At 48.5% G+C, this 24,297-nt stretch overlaps 1 protein-coding gene across 4 annotated transcripts in view; it reads left to right on the top strand.

Moving 5' to 3' along the window:
- The window catches only part of TP53INP2 (tumor protein p53 inducible nuclear protein 2), a 59,830-nt gene that overhangs the window by 15,399 nt on the left and 20,134 nt on the right, over nt 1-24,297 (top strand). For all 4 annotated transcript variants that reach the window (XR_004647812.1, XM_034787095.1, XM_034787096.1 and 1 more), the window contains exon 2: nt 14,272-14,649. Coding sequence is in view for 3 of the 4 variants with exons in the window: in XM_034787095.1 (XP_034642986.1) it covers nt 14,526-14,649 (124 nt within the window). In the remaining variant the exon portion in view is untranslated. The remainder of the gene's footprint in view (nt 1-14,271; nt 14,650-24,297) is intronic.

The raw sequence follows: 24,297 nt of genomic DNA, 5'->3' as shown, positions 1-24,297 counted from the left end.
TTAGTGCAATTTGAAATGGAGACAAGGGCTCAGATCTGCCGATATCTAAAGCTCTTCCTGCTGCCAGAGAAAGTAGATCTGCCCAACAATCCCAACTCTGTGCCCCAGAGGAAAGTGAAAACCGTTGTGTTGGGGTGGGGAGGGGAAAATCCTTCCTGACCTCAGATTTAGTAGGGCAGATTCCCTGAGGTTTCTGCAGTTTGAGCTCTACCCCACCTAGAGCCAGCACGCTTTCTTCACGCCCGCTTGAAAAGTATCTAGCAGGCGTAGGACTCACGCTAATAATTAACAGTCATTGCTGTAGGGCCCAGAGGCTGCTGGGATCAGGGCCTTCCACACTGCACGGGCAGATAACATAGCTCTGTCACAGACATGAGCGCGCACACCCCGACCTCAGCTCTCGGGAACAAAGTGATGTTTGCTATGATTCAAATTCCTGTTGTAACTTTTGCCCTTCTTAGTAGCACTATATTTATGTAGTTTGCCTGCAATGCTAGTGCCATCTAGGAGGGGGATGCTGATGAAACAAGCTGCACTTAAGGTTTGGTCTGCCCTGCAGACTTACGTCAGTATAACTACATCCACCCTCCCAAGGGACACAGCTATACCGACTGAACTCCCGATGTAGGCAGCAGTATATCGCCAGGTGTGCACTGCCCATTGACATAGCTATCGCCGCTCAGGGAGGTGGACCACCTACACCGATGGGAGAAGCATTAGATAGAGTCGTCACCAAGCGCCGCTGCACTGTGTATGTGTAAACAAGCCCTAAGGCAGGGTTGGATTAAAGCAATCTGGCATCCTAGGCACACCCCTGGCCACACCCCTGTTTTGGCTCCTACTCACAAGCCATCTGATGGGTTGGTGGGATGGGCAGGTTGCCACATCATCTCTGGGGGCACGGGGTCTCCCTGGACCACCTAGGCTTCAGGGAGCTGGGGTCTGTCCTGAAGGGGGGAGAATTTATGCCCCAGCCACCCAGAGGCCTGGTTGGTATTGGCCAGGGCCCTGTCACAAAACAAGAGTCCAGGGAGAAGCTTACAAGCTTTATTTTCCCTGCCTCCTACATCTGCAACTTACTAAAATACCGTGGCTGGGCTGCTTGGACCTGCCTGTGTCCCACCATGGGGCTGGCAGCTGCCCCTCTGATCTCCTGACTGGAAGCAGGAGTGCTACAGGCCTGTCCCAAGAAGGGAAGAGACCCCTTGTTAAGTCTCTTTTGGCGCCTGACCCTTTGCCCATTGACTTTCTGGGGCCAGTATGAGGGCACTGAGGTATAATCAGAGGCCGTGCTCTAGACGCACTCCCCCACATGCCAATGTTCACACTGCAGAACCACTATGGGGAGACCCTATAAGAACAGGCAAAGGGTGCTGGATTTCTCCACCACTCTGGCTGGAAAGAGCCAGTCTCATGAACAAGCTGGATTCATAGATGTCCAGCGTCAGTCTAGTCCGCTTAGAAGAGTGGAGGCCTCACAAGCCAAAATGCAACCGGTTGGTCTTATTTCCAGCCTGAGCAGCTTGGCATGCTCCCTTTCAAGGGCTGGTTATGTGCCAGCTCTGAAGTCCACAGGAGCCCACCACGAACAGCCTCTGTCCTCTTCATCAGGTCAGAATGTGTCAGTTCCTTGCCTCTCATAGAAATGGCTTCCCCTTCTCCCTCAGCCAGGACAAGCCCTGTGGGAGAGCCACGTTCAGCTGCATCCCACTCTGCTCAGGAAGTGGGAAGCCAAGGCCTCTATATAGTGTGAACCACAAATCTTATTCCAACCCTCCCTATACCCTTCAGAGGAGCTCTGTGCTTCAGACAGGTGCCAACTGCTCTGCCCATGTTTGCTGCTTGCAGCTCAGTCCACACCGTGGCACGAACACAGCTCCTCCCGCCATCGCCTTTTCCAGGGTCACTAAGTGATGGTGTCAAGAGGGAGTTGCTGACTGGACTAGGGGCTTAAAATCCTTCACTGCCCTTAATAAGGGCCCAGCTGGGCTCATTGCAAGCAATTGTCAAAGGCTTGGATTGAGTAGGTTTTAAAGAGACTCAGGCACAGGGAAGAGTCATTTCACTCACCAACATCCTTTCCTCCTAGCCCCCTCATTGCTGATCTGAGCCGTCAACAACTCGGTCACTTCTGCTCCAGAACAATGCTCTGCAGTTCTCTAATGACATCCAGCTTCAGACATGGGGGGCTGGGGAGGATTCACCCCAGGGCAGTGGGCCCATACGAGCAACGAGGCACTGCTTACCCCCCCTTCCCCATGTTGAGGCATGTTCTGGGGCAGATTTCACCCTTGAGAGGGAGGTCACTTCTCCCCCCCACACACACCCTTTTACAGATGGGAATATGGGGGGGAGGGGGAAGAGGGAAAGAGATGCCAATATTTTCAAAAGTGGCCATTGATTTGGGGCATCTGAGTTCCTGAGTGCTCAGCCTGTGCCCCCCTGGAGGTGGTTTGCAGAGTGGTGGAGCACCCACGACTCCGCTTGAAGTCAGTGGGAGCTAAAGGTGCTGAGAACCTCTGCAAATCAGGCCCAAAGTGTGTCTTAACATTCAACAGTTGAGCTGCTCCCCCAGAATCTCACCCCCTTTGGAGGACTCAGCACTAAGTGACTTGCCCAAGGTTGCACAGAACTCAGCTCTCCTGACTCATGGACCAATGCGTTAACTGCTGAACCATCCTTCGTCTGCTCTCCCTCGAGCCCCTGCCCAGTTCACCTATCGATGCCATGTGCCTCTGTATGTTATCGTTAGGATTGCTTCCCTCACAGTGCTGCACTCTCTGGGCATTCATTATGACCCCTCACGTTCATATAAAGCACCAGCAGACACTGGCCCAAAGGGTTTAAGAGGCAGGAGATGGCTCATTGTAAATGAAAATGTGTCTCTCTTAGGGCTGAATCTTGCCATTGTTCCATGGAAACCCTACGAAGGCAGCAAGAGTATTTCTGAACGGCTGCCAGAGTGAGATAGTGGTTCTTCCATTGGCCTGGGACTGAGAGCTAGGTTCTCTAGCGCCAAGTCTCTGTACGAATCTGAGTTGGCACTTTGTGTCTAGGCCTCACAATCCCCTCTTATAGGATTGGTAGATGCACACTTCTGAAGGGCTGTACGGTCTGCGTTTGAAGAGTAAACTCGTAGAGCGCTAATACTTGGGCTGATCCTGCAGCATGAGCTCATGGGAGTAATCCCATAAATGTCAGTGGGCCTATTCTGGATAGAGCTCCATGCGAGGAATGTTATATGGATTCTCCTCCTCCCAGTACATGGAGGGACTCCACAATTTAAATGAGACGCTCTAATGGTTTGTAACATGCAGAGAGGGCTGCTACAGGAACTAACAGGGACAGCTTGAGTGCATGTGTATGGAGATCAGGAACTAAGGTAGACCAAACATGTAGAATAAAGCTGGTGATGGTTGGAGATACCAGCAGCTCTGTAGAGGAGAGCAGAGGGCCCTCTTCTTATAGGGAGAATGGCATTGTTACCGGAGTGATGTGCCCCTCCCTCTTCCCTAGCTCTACAACACCCCTGTTTATCAAATTCTGGAAGACTGCATGCACAACTTTTTTCTAATTGAAAGCTGACTTTCATCCATCTCTTGTGTCCTCTCCACATCGCCTGCATAGCAGTTCCCATCAAGGTGTTTACACGCCAGATTGATTAGCTTTGATGCTGCCAGTTACACAGTGTTCTCCAGCCTTTCATAAACAATGGAGCAAGTCATTAAAGTGCTCCGTTGTGCTAGTTACCTAGACTGTGCTTAAGCAGTGCCCCGACCTGAAGGGCATTCATAGCCAGTGAATAGAAAGCTTCCTGAATGCTTTTTAAAAATAGTTGAATGCAAAAAAGTTCAGCTTCACTGCAGCACCAGGGAGCAAGTGCTCCATGGTCAGCAGTTCAGGTGGTTCACATGACCATATTGTGCCTCTGCAGTGTTTTCTTTTCCTCTGTGTTAAGTGTGAGCGGTGAGGTGTCGATCACGTTTTTAAATAGGCCGAGGTTTAAAGCCCTAGCTTTGCCGAAGGCTGATCGTCAATGTTTGTTGACACAAAACATGCTCCACCAGCGAAGTGTCAGGTGGCTTTACACCCATAATGAGTTTATAGACAAAATGCCCACAAAGAAGGATGCCAGACATCCCAAGGAATGCAGCCCAGAGCCTATGGCAGGGGTCAGGGCAGAATTAAGGACCAATCTATACTCTAAAGTGGAACCATGTCATAACCAGAGAAACCATATTGTAACTGGCTCCCCCAGAGCAATTACATCTGCACTGGAGATTGGTACTACCAGGGCACAGTAGGCCTTTGCAGCAGATAAGAGGAAGCAGAGTGCAGTGGGCTAAATCCTAGCCCATGGCTCCATCCCCTCTGGACACATAGAAGGGATGGAAAGTGGCCCTAACCAGACAGCTGGGCCTTCATAAGAACAACCACACTGGGTCAGACCAAAGGTCCATCTAGCCCAGTATCCGGTCTTCCAACAGTGGCCAATGCCAGGTGCCCCAGAGGAATGAACAGAACAGGTAATCATCAAGTGATCCATGCCCTGTCACCCATTCCCAGCTTCTGGCCAACAGAGGCTAGGAACACCATCCCTGCCCATCCTGGCTATCCATTGATGGACCTATCTTTTTTGAACCCTGTTATAGTCTTGGCCTTCACAACATCCTCTGGCAAGGAGTTCCACAGGTTGACTGTGCATTGTGTGAAAAAAAACAAAAAACGTCCTTTTGGTTGTTTTAAACTTGCTGCCTATTAATTTCATTTGGTGACCCCTAGTTCTTGCATTATGAGAAGGAGTAAACAACATTTCCTTGTTTACTTTCTCCACAACAATCATGATTTTATAGACTTCTCTCTCTTTTCCAAGCTGAAAAGTCCCAGTCTTATTAATCTTTCCTCATACAGCAGCCATTCCATATCCCTAATCATTTTCTGGATCTTTTCCAATTTCAATACATCTCTTTTAGATGGGGTGACCACATATGCACGCAGTATTCAAGGTGTGGGCGTACCATGGATTTATATAGAGGCAATATGATATTTTCAGTCTTATTATCTATCCCTTTCTTAATGATTCCCAACATTCTGTTTGCTTTTTTGACTGCCACTGCACATTGTGGGTAGTTCTCTGAAAACATCCACTCAGTAACTCCAAGGTCTCTTTCTTGAGTGGTAACAGACAATTTAGACCCCATCATTTTATATGTATAGTTGGGATGATGTTTTCCCATGTGCATTATTTTGCATTTCTCAATATTGAATTTCATCTGCTATTTTGTTGCCCAGTCACCCAGTTTTGTGAGATCCTTTTGTAGCTCTTCGCAGTCTGCTTGGGACTTAACTATCTTGAATAGTTTTGTATCATCTGCATCCCTTCTCTTGACCTATGGGAATCCGTGGTGGTATAAAGCTGATGCAGCCACCCAATCCTGAACCCAAGCATAGATTAGTGTGCTGGTGTGGCCAGAGAATCTTGCACTCCAGCAATTCCCCAGCCAGCGCAGTCGTCCCTAGGGGACTATCCTTGCTGGCATAATTTAGAGCAGCCTTTAGGCTGCATTAAGTTTTCCTGGAGATTGAACAACGTCTCAGCCAGGCCCAGGATCTGCCCCACTTCATTTCAAGGCTTGAAGCACATCAGACTCAGAACACCCTTCCTGCATCTTGCTAGTGGACTGGTCACTTTCTGCAGAATACAAGAGGAAAAAAAAAAACAACAACAACAACAAAAAAAAACAGATGGCCCTTATTCATAGATTCATATTCATAGATTCATAGATTCTAGGACTGGAAGGGACCTCAAGAGGTCATCGAGTCCAGTCCCCTGCCCGCATGGCAGGACCAAATACTGTCTAGACCATCCCTGATAGACATTTATCTAACCTACTCTTAAATATCTCCAGAGATGGAGATTCCACAACCTCCCTAGGCAATTTATTCCAGTGTTTAACCACCCTGACAGTTAGGAACTTTTTCCTAATGTCCAACCTAGACCTCCCTTGCTGCAGTTTAAACCCATTGCTTCTGGTTCTATCCTTAGAGGCTAAGGTGAACAAGTTCTCCCCCTCCTCCTTATGACACCCTTTTAAATACCTGAAAACTGCTATCATGTCCCCTCTCAGTCTTCTCTTTTCCGAACTAAACAAACCCAATTCTTTCAGCCTTCTTTCATAGGTCATGTTCTCAAGACATTTAATCATTCTTGTTGCTCTTCTCTGGACCCGCTCCAATTTCTCCACATCTTTTTTAAAATGCGGTGCCCAGAACTGGACACAATACTCCAGCTGAGGCCTAACCAGAGCAGAGTAGAGCGGAAGAATGACTTCTCGTGTCTTGCTCACAACACACCTGTTAATACATCCCAGAATCATGTTTGCTTTTTTTGCAACAGCATCACACTGTTGACTCATATTTAGCTTGTGGTCCACTATAACCCCTAGATCCCTTTCTGCCGTACTCCTTCCTAGACAGTCTCTTCCCATTCTGTATGTGTGAAACTGATTTTTCCTTCCTAGGTGGAGCACTTTGCATTTGTCTTTGTTAAACTTCATCCTGTTTACCTCAGCCCATTTCTCCAATTTGTCCAGATCATTTTGAATTATGACCCGGTCCTCCAAAGCAGTTGCAATCCCTCCCAGTTTGGTATCATATATTGAAACACCTCTTAGCTCAGTAGCATCCAATTACAGTGCCAAAGGTCCAGGAGTATGGATTCCTGGAATGAGGTGGATTCTGGGCACTTAAATCCTATTCAGCTATACCCATGGTCAATGGGTGACTTTCCCAGCAAAGAAAAGACTACTGAGCGCAGCTATGGGGAAGCCTGCAGGAGCTTCAGAGAATAGCTCGTATGCCAGCCCAGTTACACAGGTGCTTGGGCGAACCAGCCACATGGAGCACTATGGTATATGATTGGAGTAAGTTCTATTAAAAGATCTCTAACAGGGATATCACTGGTCAGGTAGTCTGCTGTACCCTATGGTACTTGATTTACCATACCTGGGAGAGGTGTACATACGTGGTTCTATACCTGGGACTCGGCCTGAGGTTCTGTGGCCATAGCATTTCCAGAGAGCTGTGCTTCAGGATCTCAGCTTTGTTATACTTCTAGCCCTCACAGTTGAGAAGAAAGCCTTGAAAGCATGAATTGAGCGTAACTGGTGCAGTATTATCTTTCTGAGCCTGCAGCCAGCCAGCCAGATTCACCACAATGACCTAGAAGTCTGTTTAAAAAAATCTAATGTGGATTTTTTAGGAGAGATGGGGCTATTCTAAAACAAATTGCATTTACTAACACAAGAGGTCCTGCCCTATTCATTTCCATGTTTAGTTCATTAAGCCTCTGTTTGTAAGTATTTAGATGAAGTGCTGCAGAATTTCCAGCCTGCTGCACCAGGCATTGCAGAATCCTGGGATCTTGGTGCGTCTAGCTTCTAGCTCATCTCAGACTAGCCAGGGCCTTACTGGTACTTACTGCATGCTCGGTGGTTTCAAGTGTCAACCCACCTCTAAGACAGCACTGCACCCTGCAATAGCTTAGTCCAGGTCGGTACCATTAAAAAAGAGCCATAAATGTACAAATATAACAAACCATGGCCACAGATACGCCATTGTTAGTGAGCCTTAAATACAGAACCTTAGCACCACATGCTCCAGCCCCTACCATTTGAGCTAGAAAGCCAGCTTGTATGAGAGCCACTGTTCACTGAACTTCATTATGGACCTGATCCAGAGCCCATGAAGGTCAATGGACATCTCCCAATGGTCTTTGGGTCAGGCTGCTTAAGAGGAGAGGCAATGCAGTTATAGTGAAGGTTGCTCAGGTGAAGGGACAGCTCACCTGGGGTTTAATGATCCAGGAGAGCTCGTGAGGAACGAGAAAAGCGCTGAGCTGCTGCCCAGTTACTCTTGCAGCCCCAACTCTGGCTGCACGTGCTCAGGAAGAGGCTCTGAAGGGCTCCTTCGCAGGCAGGGCAGGCTGTAAGTAATAAGTTCTGGGGCCAGACACTAGCAAGGGACAGGGACATGGTCAGGCCAGCATGTTACACAAAGCTGTTGTGGGCTGGCTGGTTACATAAACCAGCTACCACTTCTGTCCCCCAGACCTTAGTGTTAGCAGCTTTCAGGTCATTCTGCCTCAGAAGGGATAAGGGCCAGTGCTTCACCTTCACCTGCTTCCAGTCCCCCCTTCCCTTCAGGTCCACCATCTCCCTTGGCAGAATGGGTCGGTTGGTGCACTTGGATCTCTGGTTACTTCATAAGCTCCCCTTCTCAGGGATAGGGGGGGAATAGAGAGTCCACACAAGGCATAGATACAAGTTCTGTCACTTGCTGTCATGGCCTCAGTGGTCTGTCTGGCCCTCTTCACACCCAAATGGCCTTTGCCTGAGTGCCACTGGTTTAGTCCTTGGCCCCTCAATGCGAGGACTCCCCATACCTCAGGGCTGGGCCACCATTCCTGCTTCAGGGCTCAAGAGTCCTTCTAGCCCTCTCCCCTGCCTGAACAGCCCCTCAGCCCTGGATGAGACGCTCCAATAAGTCACTCTTCAGGCAGGGGTCCCTCACAGCCTTCTCCCTAGCCTCCACCACCCTTGGCCAGCATTGTCTACTCACCTCTCCAGGAGGCACAACTGAAGGTGCAGGAGAGTCTGGTCTCCCCCTCTACCCCAGGCTCCAGCTCTAAGGCCCTAAATAAGGGAACAGCCATCTACTTTAAGGTCTTCCATCCCCATCTCTGTCCCCTCAGGCCTGCTTTCCACACTGCTTAGGTGGGGCCTCTTTGGCCTTTACTTCAGGCCTTCTTCCCATACTTCCCTAAGTCTGCCCCAGATCCTTCCTGGCTAAGCCCCCCTCGTGTTCTGCTCTCAGGTTTCTCCCCATAGGAATGGGGGGAGGAGGGGGAGAGAGAGAGAGAGACCAGGCAGCATTTTTAATAGCAAGAATTGCATCCAGCCCAATCATCAGACCCAGCCACATGACCCCACTCCTATGCAGGATTCAGGGAAAACCAGACACAAGAGGTCCAACTCCTTTTGAGGGGCAGCTCACCCTATGACAGCCACCCTCTCAAACTAGAATCCTCACTTGCACAAACATATGCATGCAAAACTGTGTCTTGTGCATGCAAGTTCAATTCCCCCAAATCTAGCCCTTGATGTGGTTTTAATCCCTGTTTTTTTTTGGTCTCATCTGAATATATTTTTCCATTAATATGTCACACCACCGTTCTGTAGGTCTTCCAGATCTTTATTGACAATAATGAAGTTCAACCCTGCCCCCAGTCCCACTCTGAATTAGAGAATTACTTCCCCCCCCCCCCCCCCCCATCAGTAAAATTGGGATGGTAACAAGCCATAACATGGTGAAATGCCTGCCCTGGGCTAGAGGCAGGAACTGAACAATGATTGCCTGGCTCTGAACACTATGCTCTAATCACTAGACAATGCTTCCTCCCAAATCTAGAAAGAGAGACACTCAAGTATTCAGCCCTGGAGTGTAACTCTGTTTATTTGACCATTCGGACAAATATTTTATTTGACCTTCTCTCCCCTTTAACGTAATGGAGTTGTCAGAGGTTGTTCTGAAGGAGCCAGTTCTGTGCGGTGCCCCCAGGAGATGCAGCCATGAGGAAGAGGCGAGGGAATGGTGGCATTAAGTCGTCTTTGCACCCTCTGAACTCTGTGGTGTTCAAAGGATTCAAATGGCCCCTGATATAGAGGAGAGTCGCCCCAGCTGTTTAACTTATCGCAGTCCTTGAGCTGCCTATAGACCGCAGTGCATCCCAGAGTCCCTGGAGCATTACGGGCCTGGCTGAGTCCCTTCCTAAGCTGGTCTCTCACCTTCTTTTGTCTTTCCGTTCAGTTTGTCTCCTCCTAAAGCCATCATATGCAAAATACCAAACCGCCAGGATAGAACTTGTGGGACTATCAGGACATTCAGAAACCATCACTCAGTTCTCTCTGCTTGTGCATTAGACCTTTTCCCCTACCTCCTTCATCTTGTTTATTTAAATAAGCTGCTTGGGGGCAGGGACGGGACTACTTTGTTTGTCCTAGTACAATGGGGCATTGACCATGGCTGGTCTCAAGGCACTACCATCATAGACAATATCCCAGGGCTCGGAACAGGGGCATAATGGGGTGGCTTATGGCAGTCCAGTGCTGGGGGAGTTCTTGCCCAGCCACCTGGGACACATTAACCGGCCCTTTACACTGCCAGAGGAGCCAGATCTTTTCTCAGTTGTTTATAGCATAGCCAAGTCTCTGCTCTACTCTGCTACACAGTTTATTGATTTGGGAAGAACATGTATCACAAGGTTTGTATTACACACCAAGGTCATCGCAGATCTGGACCATAACATCATTGTAACAAACTAGCCCATGTGCTTTTTGTTGGGTTATTTTCTTCTTACTGCACTGCTGTACATAATTCTAATTATATACACAAAACCACACTACAAAGGCATTATTAAAGTTGCACAGCCAAGATTGCAGTAACTAGGAAATGCCAGGCATTGCCTATGCATTTCCTGTCACCCCTCATAGCCTGGGAAGGTGCTGCAACTCCCCTGCCTTAGTTTCCCTTCACTCAGACCTCCTCAAATACTCCACACAGGCCAGAGGTATAAAAACAAAAAGTGTTTCCCTTCTGGGGTCCTTTCCCAGTCAAGGAAGCCCACAGCCCTCTACTGAGGCTGTGCTCTGCTTCAGGTCAGCTTCTTCCAGCTGGCCTCTCTATCTTCCTCTAATCCAGCTCCCCCTGGCCCTACACAAGTAGCAAAGACTCACAAACACAAAATAAGCTCAAAATGAAGAGTCCTCACCTAGTATCTAGCTAGGCAAAGCCTCTCCTTCCCAAGGGTCTGTCTTCCTGCTCACCAGCAGCAACTCCTCATCATCCACGGAAACCTTCTTCTCTCTATAGCCATCTGCTAGCCCAGGCTTCTTCCTTATCCACCAGAGGCCTGATCCAGTGTGGTGACCCAAAGGTCACATGACTTGGTTAATTTTCCCTACCTGGGGAGGAGAGTTGGCGGTGTTACAGGTGGGCATGAGACCCATTGCCTTTTAAAGGGCCAGCTACCCTGACTTCTGAGTACTTGACTTTGCAGCCTTAATAATATTCTTTTAACTACTTTGTATGTGAGTGCGTGTATGTCATTTCCTAGGTGTTTAAAAAAGCAAACTGAAAAATCAGAAAGTCCACCTTGTGGCATCACATTGACACCCAGATGGGTCATCAGCCACATTGGAACCTTTAGATTCACCACACAGACCTCTGCCACTTGAGCAAATGGTAGCAGTAGTAGGTTGTTATCCTTTATATGGAGTAGCACTAGAGGGGGGATAGGACACTTTGCCAGGGGCTTTCACAGATATTTGCTGTCAGCAGAGGAAGGGGTGAGACTCATTTCTTGGGTTCCAGCCCAGGCTCTGGAGGGGAGTGTGCTCTAGTGGGCACAGAACACTTCTGTCTGTTTGTACCCTCCCTGAAGCTTGACCCCTTCTGCCCTATCCCCTCCTAGCAGTCCCTGTCTTGTGTCTCCTCACCCTAGGCTCCTTGTCCCACTCTCATTCTCCTCTCTTTTCCAGTCCCAGTCTCCACTCCTCAGACTTTTCATCTCAGTCCTGGTCTTGTCCAGCATGTTCTAGTCCCACCACTCTGGGCTCTCCTTCCCAGTCCCTGCCCCCAAGCCCAGGCTCTTTGCCCAACCATTCTCATTCCCGCCTTGCCCCCAGTTCCTTCCTTCTTGCTTCCTTGTCCAATCTAGATTTTTCCCTCCTCTGGCCTCCAGTCTCTTTCCCCACACCCCATGTTCTCCACCTCCCCTGGGTCCCGGTCCCAGTCCCAGTCTCCCTATCCAATCTCAGTGTGCCTCCTCCCAGCCTCTTTGCCCAGCCACTCCCATTTCTCCCCCTGTGCCTCAGCTCATCAGCAGATCTGTCTCATCTCCTTCTTCCTCCACCCCACAGGTTCCTCAGTCCTAGTCTCCTTGCCAGGCAGTCTGACTCTTTCCCCTGGATCCTTATCCGGTCTTGGTCTCCACCCCACCCCAAGCTCTCTCTTTGATCTCCCCAGCTCCCAGTCCTGGTCTCCTTGCCCAGCCTTCTCGTCTGACTCCCAGTCCTAGTCTCCCTCCCACCCCAGATTCTCTCTCAGCCCTGCCAGCCTGTATTCAGTCTCCCCCCTCCCCCAGCTCCTTGGCCCATCTACCCCTCTCCCCCTGGTTGTTGAATGAGGCAGCTTTCTCTTCCACACTGTTCCTTCCTGCCCAAGGTACGAATGCAAATGCAATGGAGATGGGCCAGCACGCATGTGCTTTTGATTCTGCAAAACCCCTTCGGTTCATTTTCTTTCCAAGCCCAGGGTGGCTTGGATGTGGGTCCAATTTATATGAGCCTGCAAAATCTGGCCGAGAGGGTGGTCAGATAAGTGGCTATGTCATCTCTTCTGCACTCCAGCAGGGAAAGGGCTGCTTTGAGGGCACGGCGCAATGAAGCACTTTTCCTGCAATCTTTCATTACTCATTGTTCTCAGAGAAGATAAATATTAAATTAAAACCCACCCCATCCAACCACAGGGCCCTTCATCCCTTAGCACAGCCATTGATAGAGGTTGTTAGTTCCCGGGCAGCAGCCTTGCCCAGCGGAGAGAGCAATGGACTGGGAATTGGGAAGTCTGTTCTCACTTTTGTCACTTAGTTGCTCTGTGCCTCAGTTTCCCCAGCTGTGAAATGGGGATGATGATACGCAGCTTTGCAAAGTGCTTTGAGGTCTAAGTATTTATTAGAGCTGGAGAGAACTAGTGGACTGACTCAACACATTTCAGTGAAAAATGGGGAGAACATGGCTATTTGTAATTGCTATTTATTATTCTCTTGTGTGAAGCTACTTCTCTGTCTGCAAAAGAGACATTCAGCCAGTTTAACAATCCTGCCGGCTGAGACTTACAGGCCAGGAGTTGGCTGTCAGCAGATGCCTGCTTTTTCCGGGTGTATATATTTAGTGTCTCATCTGTTTCCTCTTGATAAGGGGTGAATTCTGTTGATCAAACCCTAAGACCTAAATTCTAATCAGCTTCCTGATAGGATCATGCCATTATGCCCTTTCAAATCCCTTTCCAGCTTTTCATCTGCTGCCCCAGATTCTGCTGTGTAAATCTGGAGTAACTCCATTGAAATCAACAGGCTCCAGATTTATGCCAGGGGGATGAAGATCCGAACCTGGCTCAGGGTCTAATTTCCACCACTGTAATTAAGATTTATTGGACCCCCTCCCTCCAACACCTCCAACTCTCACCCAAGTAGGAGCACACGGTGGGAAGACACGAGGATGCCTGTGACTCAAGGGGTGACTACCCATCCCAATAGCTGTGAACCAAACCTTAATCCTTGTTTAGTTAACTCACCGTGGGGGAAAGGGATAGAGGGTGGCCTGGTCATTTTCAATGCCTTTTGGCTTCCTGCTTCTGACCAGAGGAAGCAGCACTGACATAACCGGGAAAGTCTATTCTCATGCATTTTCCTGCCCAGCTCTACAGTCATGAGTGCATCATGTGCTCCGTGTGACCATCTGAACGCTTGAGTGTTTATCCAGTCCAGCCCCTTAGCCCATCCCTAGCTTTTCATAATAATAATATTTGGCACAATATCATAGTTTTCACCCCTCGATCTCACAACACTTTTCACAGATGGGGAAGTGTCAACATCCCCATTTTACAGAGGGGAAACTGAGGCACAGCAAGGGAAAGTGACTTGCCCGAGGTCACACAGTAGGTCAGTGGCATAACAAGTACTAGAACCTAGGTCTCCTGACATACAGTCTGCTCATCTCTTATTCCTTATTTAGTGCCGGAGACCTAGCCTGCACTTTGCAAACTCTGTGCGAGTGCCAGCGCTAGGCTGGTTTGTTTGCTCTTGAGGAAAACAGGTCAAAATGAATAAAAGCAAAAGGGGGTGAGGGGAAGGTCATTGCCTGAGGCACCGGGAGGGGAAAGAAAATGCTGAATGAACTCAGCATTACAGGAGGTGTCTGGGTGGTAAGAGTGACACTGTCAGAGATCAACGGGCTGCAGCCGCCAGCCCTGAGGGGCTGTGCTTTCCCCAGCACACAGTACCCTATAAAAAGTGAATGGTTGCAGCGACTTGTCCTTGAGATCCAGATCAGGGTTTCCTCTCCCTCCTCCCTGCAGCCCATCTGAATCCCTCGTGATGCAGGAAGCTCTGGCTTTCCACAGGGCATGAATGAATTTCTCCTTTCTTCGCAGGCCTTTGCACTGAAGCCAAGTGAAGAACCTCATGATTGCACTATACATAACTCGACTCAGCTAAGTTTTCACTAGGAAGGAAGGGGTTTCTGCCCTTCAGAAGGACTCGTCCACCCAGACAGGACTCTCAAGCGTCACTCTCCCACCCGGCACCCACCAGCAACATCCATCTCCGTGCTCTGAGGCAGGCACTCGACGCTGGGTTTTTCTTCTCTCTTCCCATCAAAGCTCATCTTGGAAACCATTCCCCAGCCATGTTCCAACGCCTCACCAGCCTCTTCTTCAGTGACAGCAGCACACCTGAGGGCCTGGAGGAACCCAAACCCTTTGTCTCTGAGGAGGAGGAAGAGGATGGATGGCTCATTATTGACCTTCCAGGTGAGAAAAGCAGAGGGCAGGGGGAGGGGGCCACCGCTTAGAAGGCCTCTTGTTTCACCGTAGGCCTAACGATGAGTGAATCACTTCAGATAAAATCCATCCCTTCCCACCCCTGCATCTGACACTTTGACAGAAGCCCCAGCTCAATCTTCAAGGTTCTGGAGGGTCTGGTTAACTGCCCCCCACGTCCCATTATTATCTTTCATCCTCACTCTTCTTCTGGCCAAGGCAGGTCCCACTTCCGGGTCAGTGAGAGGAAGGGTGGTCCAGTGGTTAGAGTGCTAACGTAGGATTTAGGAGGTCTAGGTTCAAGCCCCTGCTCCCCAACAGACTTCCTGTATGACCTTGAGCAAGTCACTTAGTCTCTCTGTGCCTCAGGCTGCCAGGGGTGTTGCGTGGCTAGCTAAATATTGTGAGATGCTGTGGTGATGGGGGCCACACACGTGCTGGAGAGAGCTGACGGGCAGTGGAGGGGTAGCTTGTACTGCTGCTGTCTGTGCTACATCTGGTCTATGGAGAAGCAAAACACCTAGTTTCCCTCATGGCAAAGGTACTTTAGGTTGGTACAGTGGTGGTTCCCAGCCCTACCGCTCACGGTAGTGATGTTGGAATTTCACCCAACACGTGTGCTCTGAGTATGCAGGTTTCTCTCCCTATCTGCCCTGCCTCACTATCCCTCCATTGGTTATAAATCATCTGGAGGCTAGTGCTGCAGGAGCTACCTCCAGGGAGTGTGAGGAGGGGAGATGTTCAGGATCTCATCTGGAGGGCAGCCGGGAGCTGGGGATCAAGCCCACTAAAGCTGACAGTGCCACATGCCACCTGTTCCTGGTTTGTTTGCTTGGAGAGTTCCTAGCACCGCAGCGAATGGCTCACACAGAGTCCATCCTCCCTGCCGTGTTTGAATTGCAAAGCAAGAGGCTGAAGTTACGCTTCTAACTTCACTGCCAAGCCAAACATGATCAATCTGGAATCAGTCATTCGATCGCTCTCCTAAACTGACCCAACCAAGAGCAACAATCTGGGTTGGACACTCTCAGTGGCACTACCGTCACAGAGAGCAAGAGCATGCGTGCTAAGTGCCAAGGGATCTCTCACCCATGCTGGGGATGCCCAAAAAACATTTTCAGGTTAGTATCTTGCCTGAAGGATGAACATACAAAGGATTCTGAAACCCACCCACTAATTCACATACAAATCAATTGGGCAAAGTTTCTGAGGTATTAACTTTACCTGTAAATGAGCCCTCCGTCGGGTATAAACTGATTTAAAAGGTTACAGAAGATCTCTTTATGTTCGTTTAATCAAAGAGTATTTTACCCTGTTGACCTAACGCAAACTCATTTGGCACTTACTTGTTTGTGGACTGTTCTCCCAGAGTTGGGAACAGACATGAAGGATACGCAGAATGCCCATTCTCCCCCAAAATCCCTTTTAAAAGCAATGTCTTATTGAAGGCTAATGTCTCCCAGGCCTTTCATTTCTTATTGCTTTGTTCATTTAATAAGAAACAAATTTGAAGATTTCAAAATACCGTTCTTTTTGCCAATATGTTTGTTTTTTACTCTATTTTCATTTTCCAAGACTATTCTCACTGGGCCGGTGAGAGGGAAGCATGATTTAAGAACAGATAGAAAGTTTGGCTGCACCCTGCAGTTAGAGTTTATATATTTTATCCAAGCCTCTTAATTAAATTGTTGTGCCCAGAGCAAATTGTGCACACAAATGAGTAGGGTGCAAACACCTACCTGCCTGAGTTGGGAGTACAAATGGGTGTCTAAGAGCTGCCAGCTGCCCAGGTAGTTTGTTATGGGCACAACATTGTGAGCAAAGTCCATAGGCCAACTTGCTCCTGGGGGAACAAATGATTTTATCTCTGACCAGAGACTCTGTCAACTCACCAAAGTCACAGGTCTGAGTCTTCTTAATTCCCTGACATACTGCTCTATAGTGTCATCAGTTTTTTGCATGCATGCAAAAAAATGGTCTCTCTCAAAGGTTTCACTCCTTTTTAGCATGCAATCTTCCTCAGATTTAGTCAGTATTTTACTTAATAATAATATATATATGGAGATATACCTATCTCATAGAGCTGGAAGGGACCCTGAAAGGTCATTGAGTCCAGCCCCCTGCCTTTACTAGCAGGACCAAGTACTGATTTTGTCCCAGATCCCTAAGTGGCCCCCGCAAGGATTGACCTCACAATGCTGGGTTTAGCAGACCAATGCTCAAATCACTGAGCGATCCTTCATGCTTTCATGGTCTTCAAACATTCATTTGTGGCAGACTGCTCTGTGAAGGAGATTTAACTTTAGAAAAAGCTCTCTAGAAACTGTGAAAGCACAAGCTGAAGAGCTGGATTCACCAGAAGGGTTATCCATATACTAAATACAAAAGACTATAGCCAGGATAGGTCAAACCAGAAAGCGGAACTACTTGCTATGAAAACCACTGCTAGGGGAAGACTGGGTATAAACGGTGATGTGGAAGGTGTGGATCACAGAGTGGCCCCAAATAGAGTGTTGCCTTTGGGAAACTCTGTCAGAAATGAGGGGGAGATAATCATTTTGCAAAATGCTGCAGATGCCAAATGCAGAAAGCATTCAGTTGAAGACAACATGGTTGAGGAATTCTTCATAAACACACTGAAATCAAGCAAGCCTGATGAAAGGACTGGATACTGCCTATGACAGTGAATAGAACAATAATTCCACTGAAACTGGGCACAGGAGCTCAGGTTAACATTCTGTCTGAGAGACTGACGATAAGACCAAAACAGGGACCAACAGAAAAAAAAAGTAGCTGGTTATTCTGGAACAAACATACCAGTGAAGGGGAGGTGCATTGCTAGTATCAACCATAAAAACACCACATACAGGCTCCCGTTCATTGTCGTGCCAAAGGAGGGGACACCAGTTTTAGGGCTGTCTGAGTGTGAAAAACTCAGTCTGGTAAAATGGGTGCTCTCACTACATTTTTTTTTTTTTTAATGGAGATATCCTATCTCCTAGAGCCAATGCTCAAACCACTGAGCTATTCCCCCCTCCCGATTTGTTGTGCCAAAGGAGGTGACACATGATACATGATCGTACTGTACCTGCCTAGGAAGCACTCTTTCAGGAATATCATGATCTGTTTCAAGAGTTGGGCTGCTTGCAGGGTGAACATACAATTCGGCTAAACAAGGAGGTCCCTCTAGTTGTCCATCCATGTAGAAAAGTGCCCTTTGCACTCTGTGATAAACTCAAGATTGAGCTTGCCAGGATGGAAGCAATGCAAGTGATACAAAAAATGGAGGCACCAACAGAATGCGTGAGCTCGGTAGGCATTGTGGAGAAAAGTAACGGCCAGCTATGCATATGCTTAGATCCCAGAGACCTCAACAAGGCTATAATAAGAGAACATTTCAAACTACCAACCAGAGAAGAGATTATGGCACAATTTGCAAATGCACAATATTTCAGTACAGGGAGCGGGAATAATTTGTATAGTGGGGGGTGCTAAGAGCGATTGAGCCAAACTGTTAACCCTGTGTATGATGGAAATCACTTCAAGCCAAGGGGTGCAGCAGGACTCCCAGCACCCCAAGTTCCAGCACCTGTGTTTCAGTAAATTGGATGCAGCCTCAGGATTTGGCACCTAAAATTAACTGAAGAAAGCTCAAAGCTATGCCCATTTAATATCCCATTTGGAAGATATACATTCTTACACTCAGAGCCGGCTGCAGGCACCAGTGCAGCAAGCAGGTGCTTGGGGCGGCCAACTGAAAGGGGCGGCACATACGCACATACTCTTCGGCGGCAGTTTGGCGGTGGGTCCCTCAGTCCCTCTCGGAGGGAAGGACCTGCCGCTGAATTGCCGCCGAAGAATGAAGCAGCGGCGGTAGAGTTGCTGCCGAAGTGCCGCTGATCGCGGCTTTTTGGTTTTTTGGCCACTTGGGGGCGGCAAAAATGCTGGAGCTGGCCCTGCTTTCACTTACCCTTCAGCATAGCTTCAGCACCAGAAATGCTGGTGACCACAAAACCATACATATGATCTATGAACACATTAATGGTGTTGAAAACCTCAATGGATGACATCATCATCATCTGGGGCTCAATGTAAAAGGACTTCAGGAAGTCCTGGATGCAACTACAGCTGCAAACCTCAAACTAAACAGGGAGAAATGTGTTTTTGGGGTTACAGAACTGACTTTTGTTGGGGATGTTATTTCCAATGAAGGTGTAAAACTTGATAAGAGGAAGATTTCAGCCATTGAAATGATGCCACATTCCCAGTCGAAGAAAGATGTCCAGCAGTTCCTGGGAATGGTTAATTATCTTGGAAAGTTCATACCTAATCTGTCAACCAAAGCAGCAGCTTTGAGAAAACTCCTAGAGAATAAAAACACCTGGTGTTGGGGTGCAGAACAGGAGGAATCATGGGAAGGTTTAAAACAACAACTGATACAAGAACCAGTGTTGAAGTTCTATGCACCAGAAAGGCCTATTAAAATCTCAGTAGATGCTTCACAGTCTGGGTTAGGTGCCATGATTTTACAGACATATGAGGATTGTTGGCAACCAGCGGCATATGCATCCCAATCACTGACTGAGGCAGAAACCAGATATGCACAGATTGAGAAGGAGCTTTTAGGAATATTGTTTGCCTGTGAGCGATTCAATCAGTATATTTATGGACAGACAGCGGAAGTTGAAATGGACCATAAGCCCTTGATAGAGTTATTTAGCAAACCGCTAAATGACTGTACCTTAAGGATTCAAAGAATGATGATAAAGCTGCAAAAGTATGATTTGATTGTGACCTACATGCCCGGTAAATTCATGTTCACTGCAGATGCACTTTCCAGAGCAGTGCCTCCCACAAAAGCAGAGAAGACTTTAGAGACAGAGATGCAAATCTATGTAGATCTGATTATAAAGTCAGTTCCCATAGCTAACAGGAAACTGCGACAAATAAGAGAGGAAACAGAGAAAGATGAATCATTGGGGCTATTAAAAGAAGTGATAGTTAAAGGGTGGCCTGAAAAAATAAGGAGATGCTGTCCAAGTATAAGAGACTATTGGAACTGCAGACATGAACTTGCTCTGATAGATGGGGTGATTTTCAAGGGCAGTAAGGTTGTAATTCCAATGAACCTCCGAAAAGAAATGGTACAGAAGATCCCCAAGGGTCATTTATGAATTGTTAAGTGCAAACAACAAGCATGAGAAGTGCTGTATTGGCTGCGGATCAATCACCAATTACTAATTTGGTAGGAAACTGCTTTTCCTGCTTGAAATACAAGCCATGCCAACCAGCAGAGTCACTGAGACCTCATCCAGTTCCACAAAGGCCTTATGAGAAAGTTGGCACTGACTTATCTACCTGGCAATTAAAGGATTAGTTAATAGTCACAGATTATTATTCTCTGTATCCAGCAATTTGCTCACTGCACCGTACTAATAGTAAGTCAGTGATAGCCGGCATGAAGGGAATCTTCTCCAGACATGGAATTCTAGATGAAATCTTTAATGATAATGGGCTGCAGTTTTCCAATGCAGATTTTAGGCAATTTGTTGTAAATTGGAATTTTCATCACAAAACATCAAGTCCAAATTATCCCCCATCAGATGGACTTGAGGAAAGGTTTATACAGACAATAAAGAACCGTATGAAAAAGACTTTTGACAGTGCGGGTGATTTGTATAAAGCTTTATTGGTTTACCGAAGTACACCTCTGGAGAAAGGTTTTTCTCCAGCTCAGCTGTTAATGGGAAGAAAGATCCGATCTAATTTACCAGTCACTGATAACTTGCTGAAATCTCATAACAATGAAACCATACAGAAGATGAAAGAAAATCAGAAGTGGAAGCAGAAATTTTATTTTGACAAAAGGGCCCTCCCCTCTCCTAACCCAGGTGGTAGAGTGTGCCTGAGGAATCATACCTCTATTGAAGCCAAAGAACAGCTGCATCCAAGGTCTTATGTGTTCCAGACAGACCAGGGGACACATTTCGACAGTAAGTGAAGGGATCTAAGAGTAGATAAGAACATAAGAATGGCCATACTGGGTCAGACCAAAGGTCCATCTAGCCCAGTATCCTGTCTACCGACAATGGCCAGTGCCAGGTGCCCCAGAGGGAGTGAACCTAACAGGTATAGATCAAGTGATCTCTCTCCTGCCATCCATCTCCACCCTCTGACAAACAGAGTCTAGGGACACCATTCCTTACCCATCCTGGCTAATAGCCATTAATAGACTTAACCTCCATGAATTTATCCAGTTCTCTTTTAAACGCTGTTATAGTCCTAGCCTTCACAACCTCCTCAGGTAAGGAGTTCCACAAGTTGACTGTGCGCTGTGTGAAGAACAACTTCCTTTTATTTGTTTTAAACCTGCTGCCTATTAATTTCATTTGGTGACCCCTAGTTCTTGTATTATGGGAATAAGTAAATAACTTTTCCTTATCTACTTTCTCCACATCACTCATGATTTTATATACCTCTATCATATCCCCCCCCCTTAGTCTCCTCTTTTCCAAGCTGAAGAGTCCTAGCCTCTTTAATCTCTCCTCATATGGAACCCATTCCAAACCCCTAATCATTTTAGTTGCCCTTCTCTGAACCTTTTCTAGTGCCAGTATATCTTTTTTGAGATGAGGAGACCACATCTGTATGCAGTATTCAAGATGTGGGCATACCATCGATTTATATAAGGGCAATAAGATATTCTCTGTCTTATTCTCTATTCCCTTTTAAATGATTCCTAACATCCTGTTTGCGTTTTTGACCGCCACTGCACACTGCGTGGACGTCTTCAGAGAACTATCCACAATGACTCCAAGATCTTTTTCCTGATTCATTGTAGCTAAATTAGCCCCCATCATATTGTATGTATAGTTGGGGTTATTTTTTCCAATGTGCATTACTTTACATTTATCCACATTAAATTTCATTTGCCATTTTGTTGCCCAATCACTTAGTTTTGTGAGATCTTTTTAAAGTTCTTTTTGAAGTAATCCCAGAAAGTTCCAAAACATTGACAGTCAATGTGGACTCTGGCATTTCCCAACTGACTGATCATTTATCATCAACGGAGGAAGGAGAAACAGGCTAAGAGTAAGAGAACAACTCAGACTCTAATGAAAGGCTGATACTGAGAAGATCAGAGAAGGAGATTAAACATCCTGAAAGACTCATAGAGATTTGCTAACCTGCTGGGAAAAGGGGTATTTGAGGAAAGTGAGTGGTAAAGACTCAATCCAGAGTGATGTGCTGGTAACCTCTCCTCTCTAGGTAGTTGACACAGTGATTTATGGAAATGAACTAGATGGGTTGAGAATTTTATGCCTGTGTTATTAGATAGTCATTAGCTGTTTATATATATGCATATAAGAGCTAATTGTTTTTTTTTTTAAAGGGAAGATGTAGAGATATGTTTGTGGAAGATTATAATTTAGAGACACTCCCTCTTAAGGGACAGTATTATGAATAGAGGAATTTAGAGATGTGCCCTGGAAGCTGGGGTTGAGAACCGAGTGTAGCTGTGCACAGCAGTTCACCACAGAAGCTCTCTAGTTTATTCTGTTAAAAGTTTTATTCCTTTCTCATTCACTGGTTTGTTGTTTAATGAATCCCAAGGTCATTACATGCATCAGCTGATCTCTGTCGGGATGGTGCACAATGAAGGCGTCTCAGAAACCATGCTTCCACTCCCCCGGAAGCTTTGGCACTGCTAGGGTTACCATATGTCCGGATTTTCCTAGACATGTCTGGCTTTTTGGTCCTCAAATCCCCGTCCGGGAGGAAATTCCAAAAAGCGGGACATGTCTGGGAAAATAGGGAGGAGTCGTGGGGCTTGGGTCCGGGCTGGAGCCACTGGGTCTGGCCGTGCTCGGCCGGCGCCGGGGCCGGGGCCGGGCTGGAGCCGCTCAGCCGGAACCGGGGCCTGAGCTGAGCTGGGACCGGGCCTGGGGGTGCTTGGCCACCGGCCGGCGCCACTCAACTGGGGCCGGGGCCAGAGCTGGTGCCCCGGGGCCCAAGCCGGTGCCCCGGGGCCCGAGTTGAGCTGGAGTTGCTAGGGCCGGAGCTGCCAGTGCCAGGGTGGGATGGAGCCGCTCGGCCGGGCCGGCGCGCTCGGCCGGAACTGGAGCCGGCGCCCCAGGGCCCGAGCTGAGTCAGGCCGGAGACGCCAGGGCCAGAGCCTCTTGGCCGGGGCTGGCCGCCGGAGGGAGCCGCTCGGCCAGGGGGGCCGGACTGGGCCACACCTACTCGCGCCCCCCCCCCCCCCCCCCCCCCCCCCCGCCCCTGCCCCAGCCCTAGCTTACCTGCTGGCTGCCTGCCTGCCTGTTTCAGGCTTCCCACGAACATTTGATTTGTGGGAAGCAGGGGAGGGGGAGACGCAGGGAGCGGAGCGTTCATGGGGAAGGGGCGGAGTTGGGGCGGGGCTGGGGCCCCATGGAGTGTCCTCTTTTTGGAATATTAAAATATGGTAACCCTAGGCACTGCCCAGTGTCAGAGACAGGTTACTGGGCTAGATGGACCATTCGTCTGACCCAATATGGCACATCTTGTGTTCTTATGAAGGTCCCCTTGAAGTGAAGCTATTCCCAACACCGCTTCAGGCCGTCCGATGTCTGGCAGTCATTTGCAGCGGTGTTTGGGAATAGTTTCACTTCTAAGGCCCTTTGTTCCCCTAGAAGTGAAAGTGAAACCATTCCCAGCACAGCTTCAAGCCAATGCTGCTGTGTCTAGGTCAGGGGTGGGCAAACTTTTTGGCCGGAGGGGTTGCAAAACTGTATGGAGGGCTGGGTAGGGAAGTCTGTGCCTCCTCAAACAGCCTGTCCCCCCAATCTGCCCCCTCCCACGTCCCACCCCCTGACTGCCCCCCTCAGAACCTCTGACCCATCCAACCCCCCTGCTCCTTGTCCCCTGACCGTCCCCTCCCGGGACCCCCCACCCCTAACCGCTGCCTAGGGACCCCACCCCATAGCCAACTCCCCCTGCTCCCTGACTGCCCTGACCCTTATCCATACCCCCGCCCCCTGATAGGCCCCCAGGACTCCCATGCCTATCCAACCCCCCCCTCCCCCTCCCCCGACCGCCCCCCCCCCCCCGAACCTCCGCCCCATCCAACTGCTCCCTGCTCTCTGTCCCCTGACTGCCCCCCGGGACTCCCCGCCCCCTTACCATGCTGGAGCCAGCCACGCCAACGCGCTGCTTGGCAGGGGCAGTGGGCCAGAGTGCTGAGGCTGCGGGGGAGGGAGGACAGCAGGGGAGGGGCCAGGGGCTAGCCTCCCCAGCCGGGAGCTTACGGGCCAGGCAAGATGGTCCCGCGGGCCATAATTTGCCCACAACTGGTCTAGGTTATACCACTGAGTCGCACTTAGAGATTGCTTTTTAAGGTTTACCATTTTCAGCCCTGATCGGGGCCCTTCTGCCAACAGCAGATAGCAGCAGCAGGTCAGTGTAGATGGGGCTTCTCCATCTTAATTTCAATGGTTTGTGCCTTTTCATTTCGGGGGTAGATTAGCTCACTCAGCCATTTGCAATGACAACTTAGGACCGTTTGCTTACAATTTAAGCAGAGAATTTGAGCAAACAACATTTCTGTGCACTGCCTTTCTATTCCTGCCGCTGCCTCTTTTTTACCGGAGTCACTCTTCC

Source organism: Trachemys scripta, chromosome 12, assembly GCF_013100865.1.
Source record: "Trachemys scripta elegans isolate TJP31775 chromosome 12, CAS_Tse_1.0, whole genome shotgun sequence".
NCBI classification, from domain to species: Eukaryota; Metazoa; Chordata; order Testudines; family Emydidae; genus Trachemys; species Trachemys scripta.
Note: the sequence above shows the minus strand (reverse complement) of the source record. Positions and strands in the feature narration are given on the sequence as shown.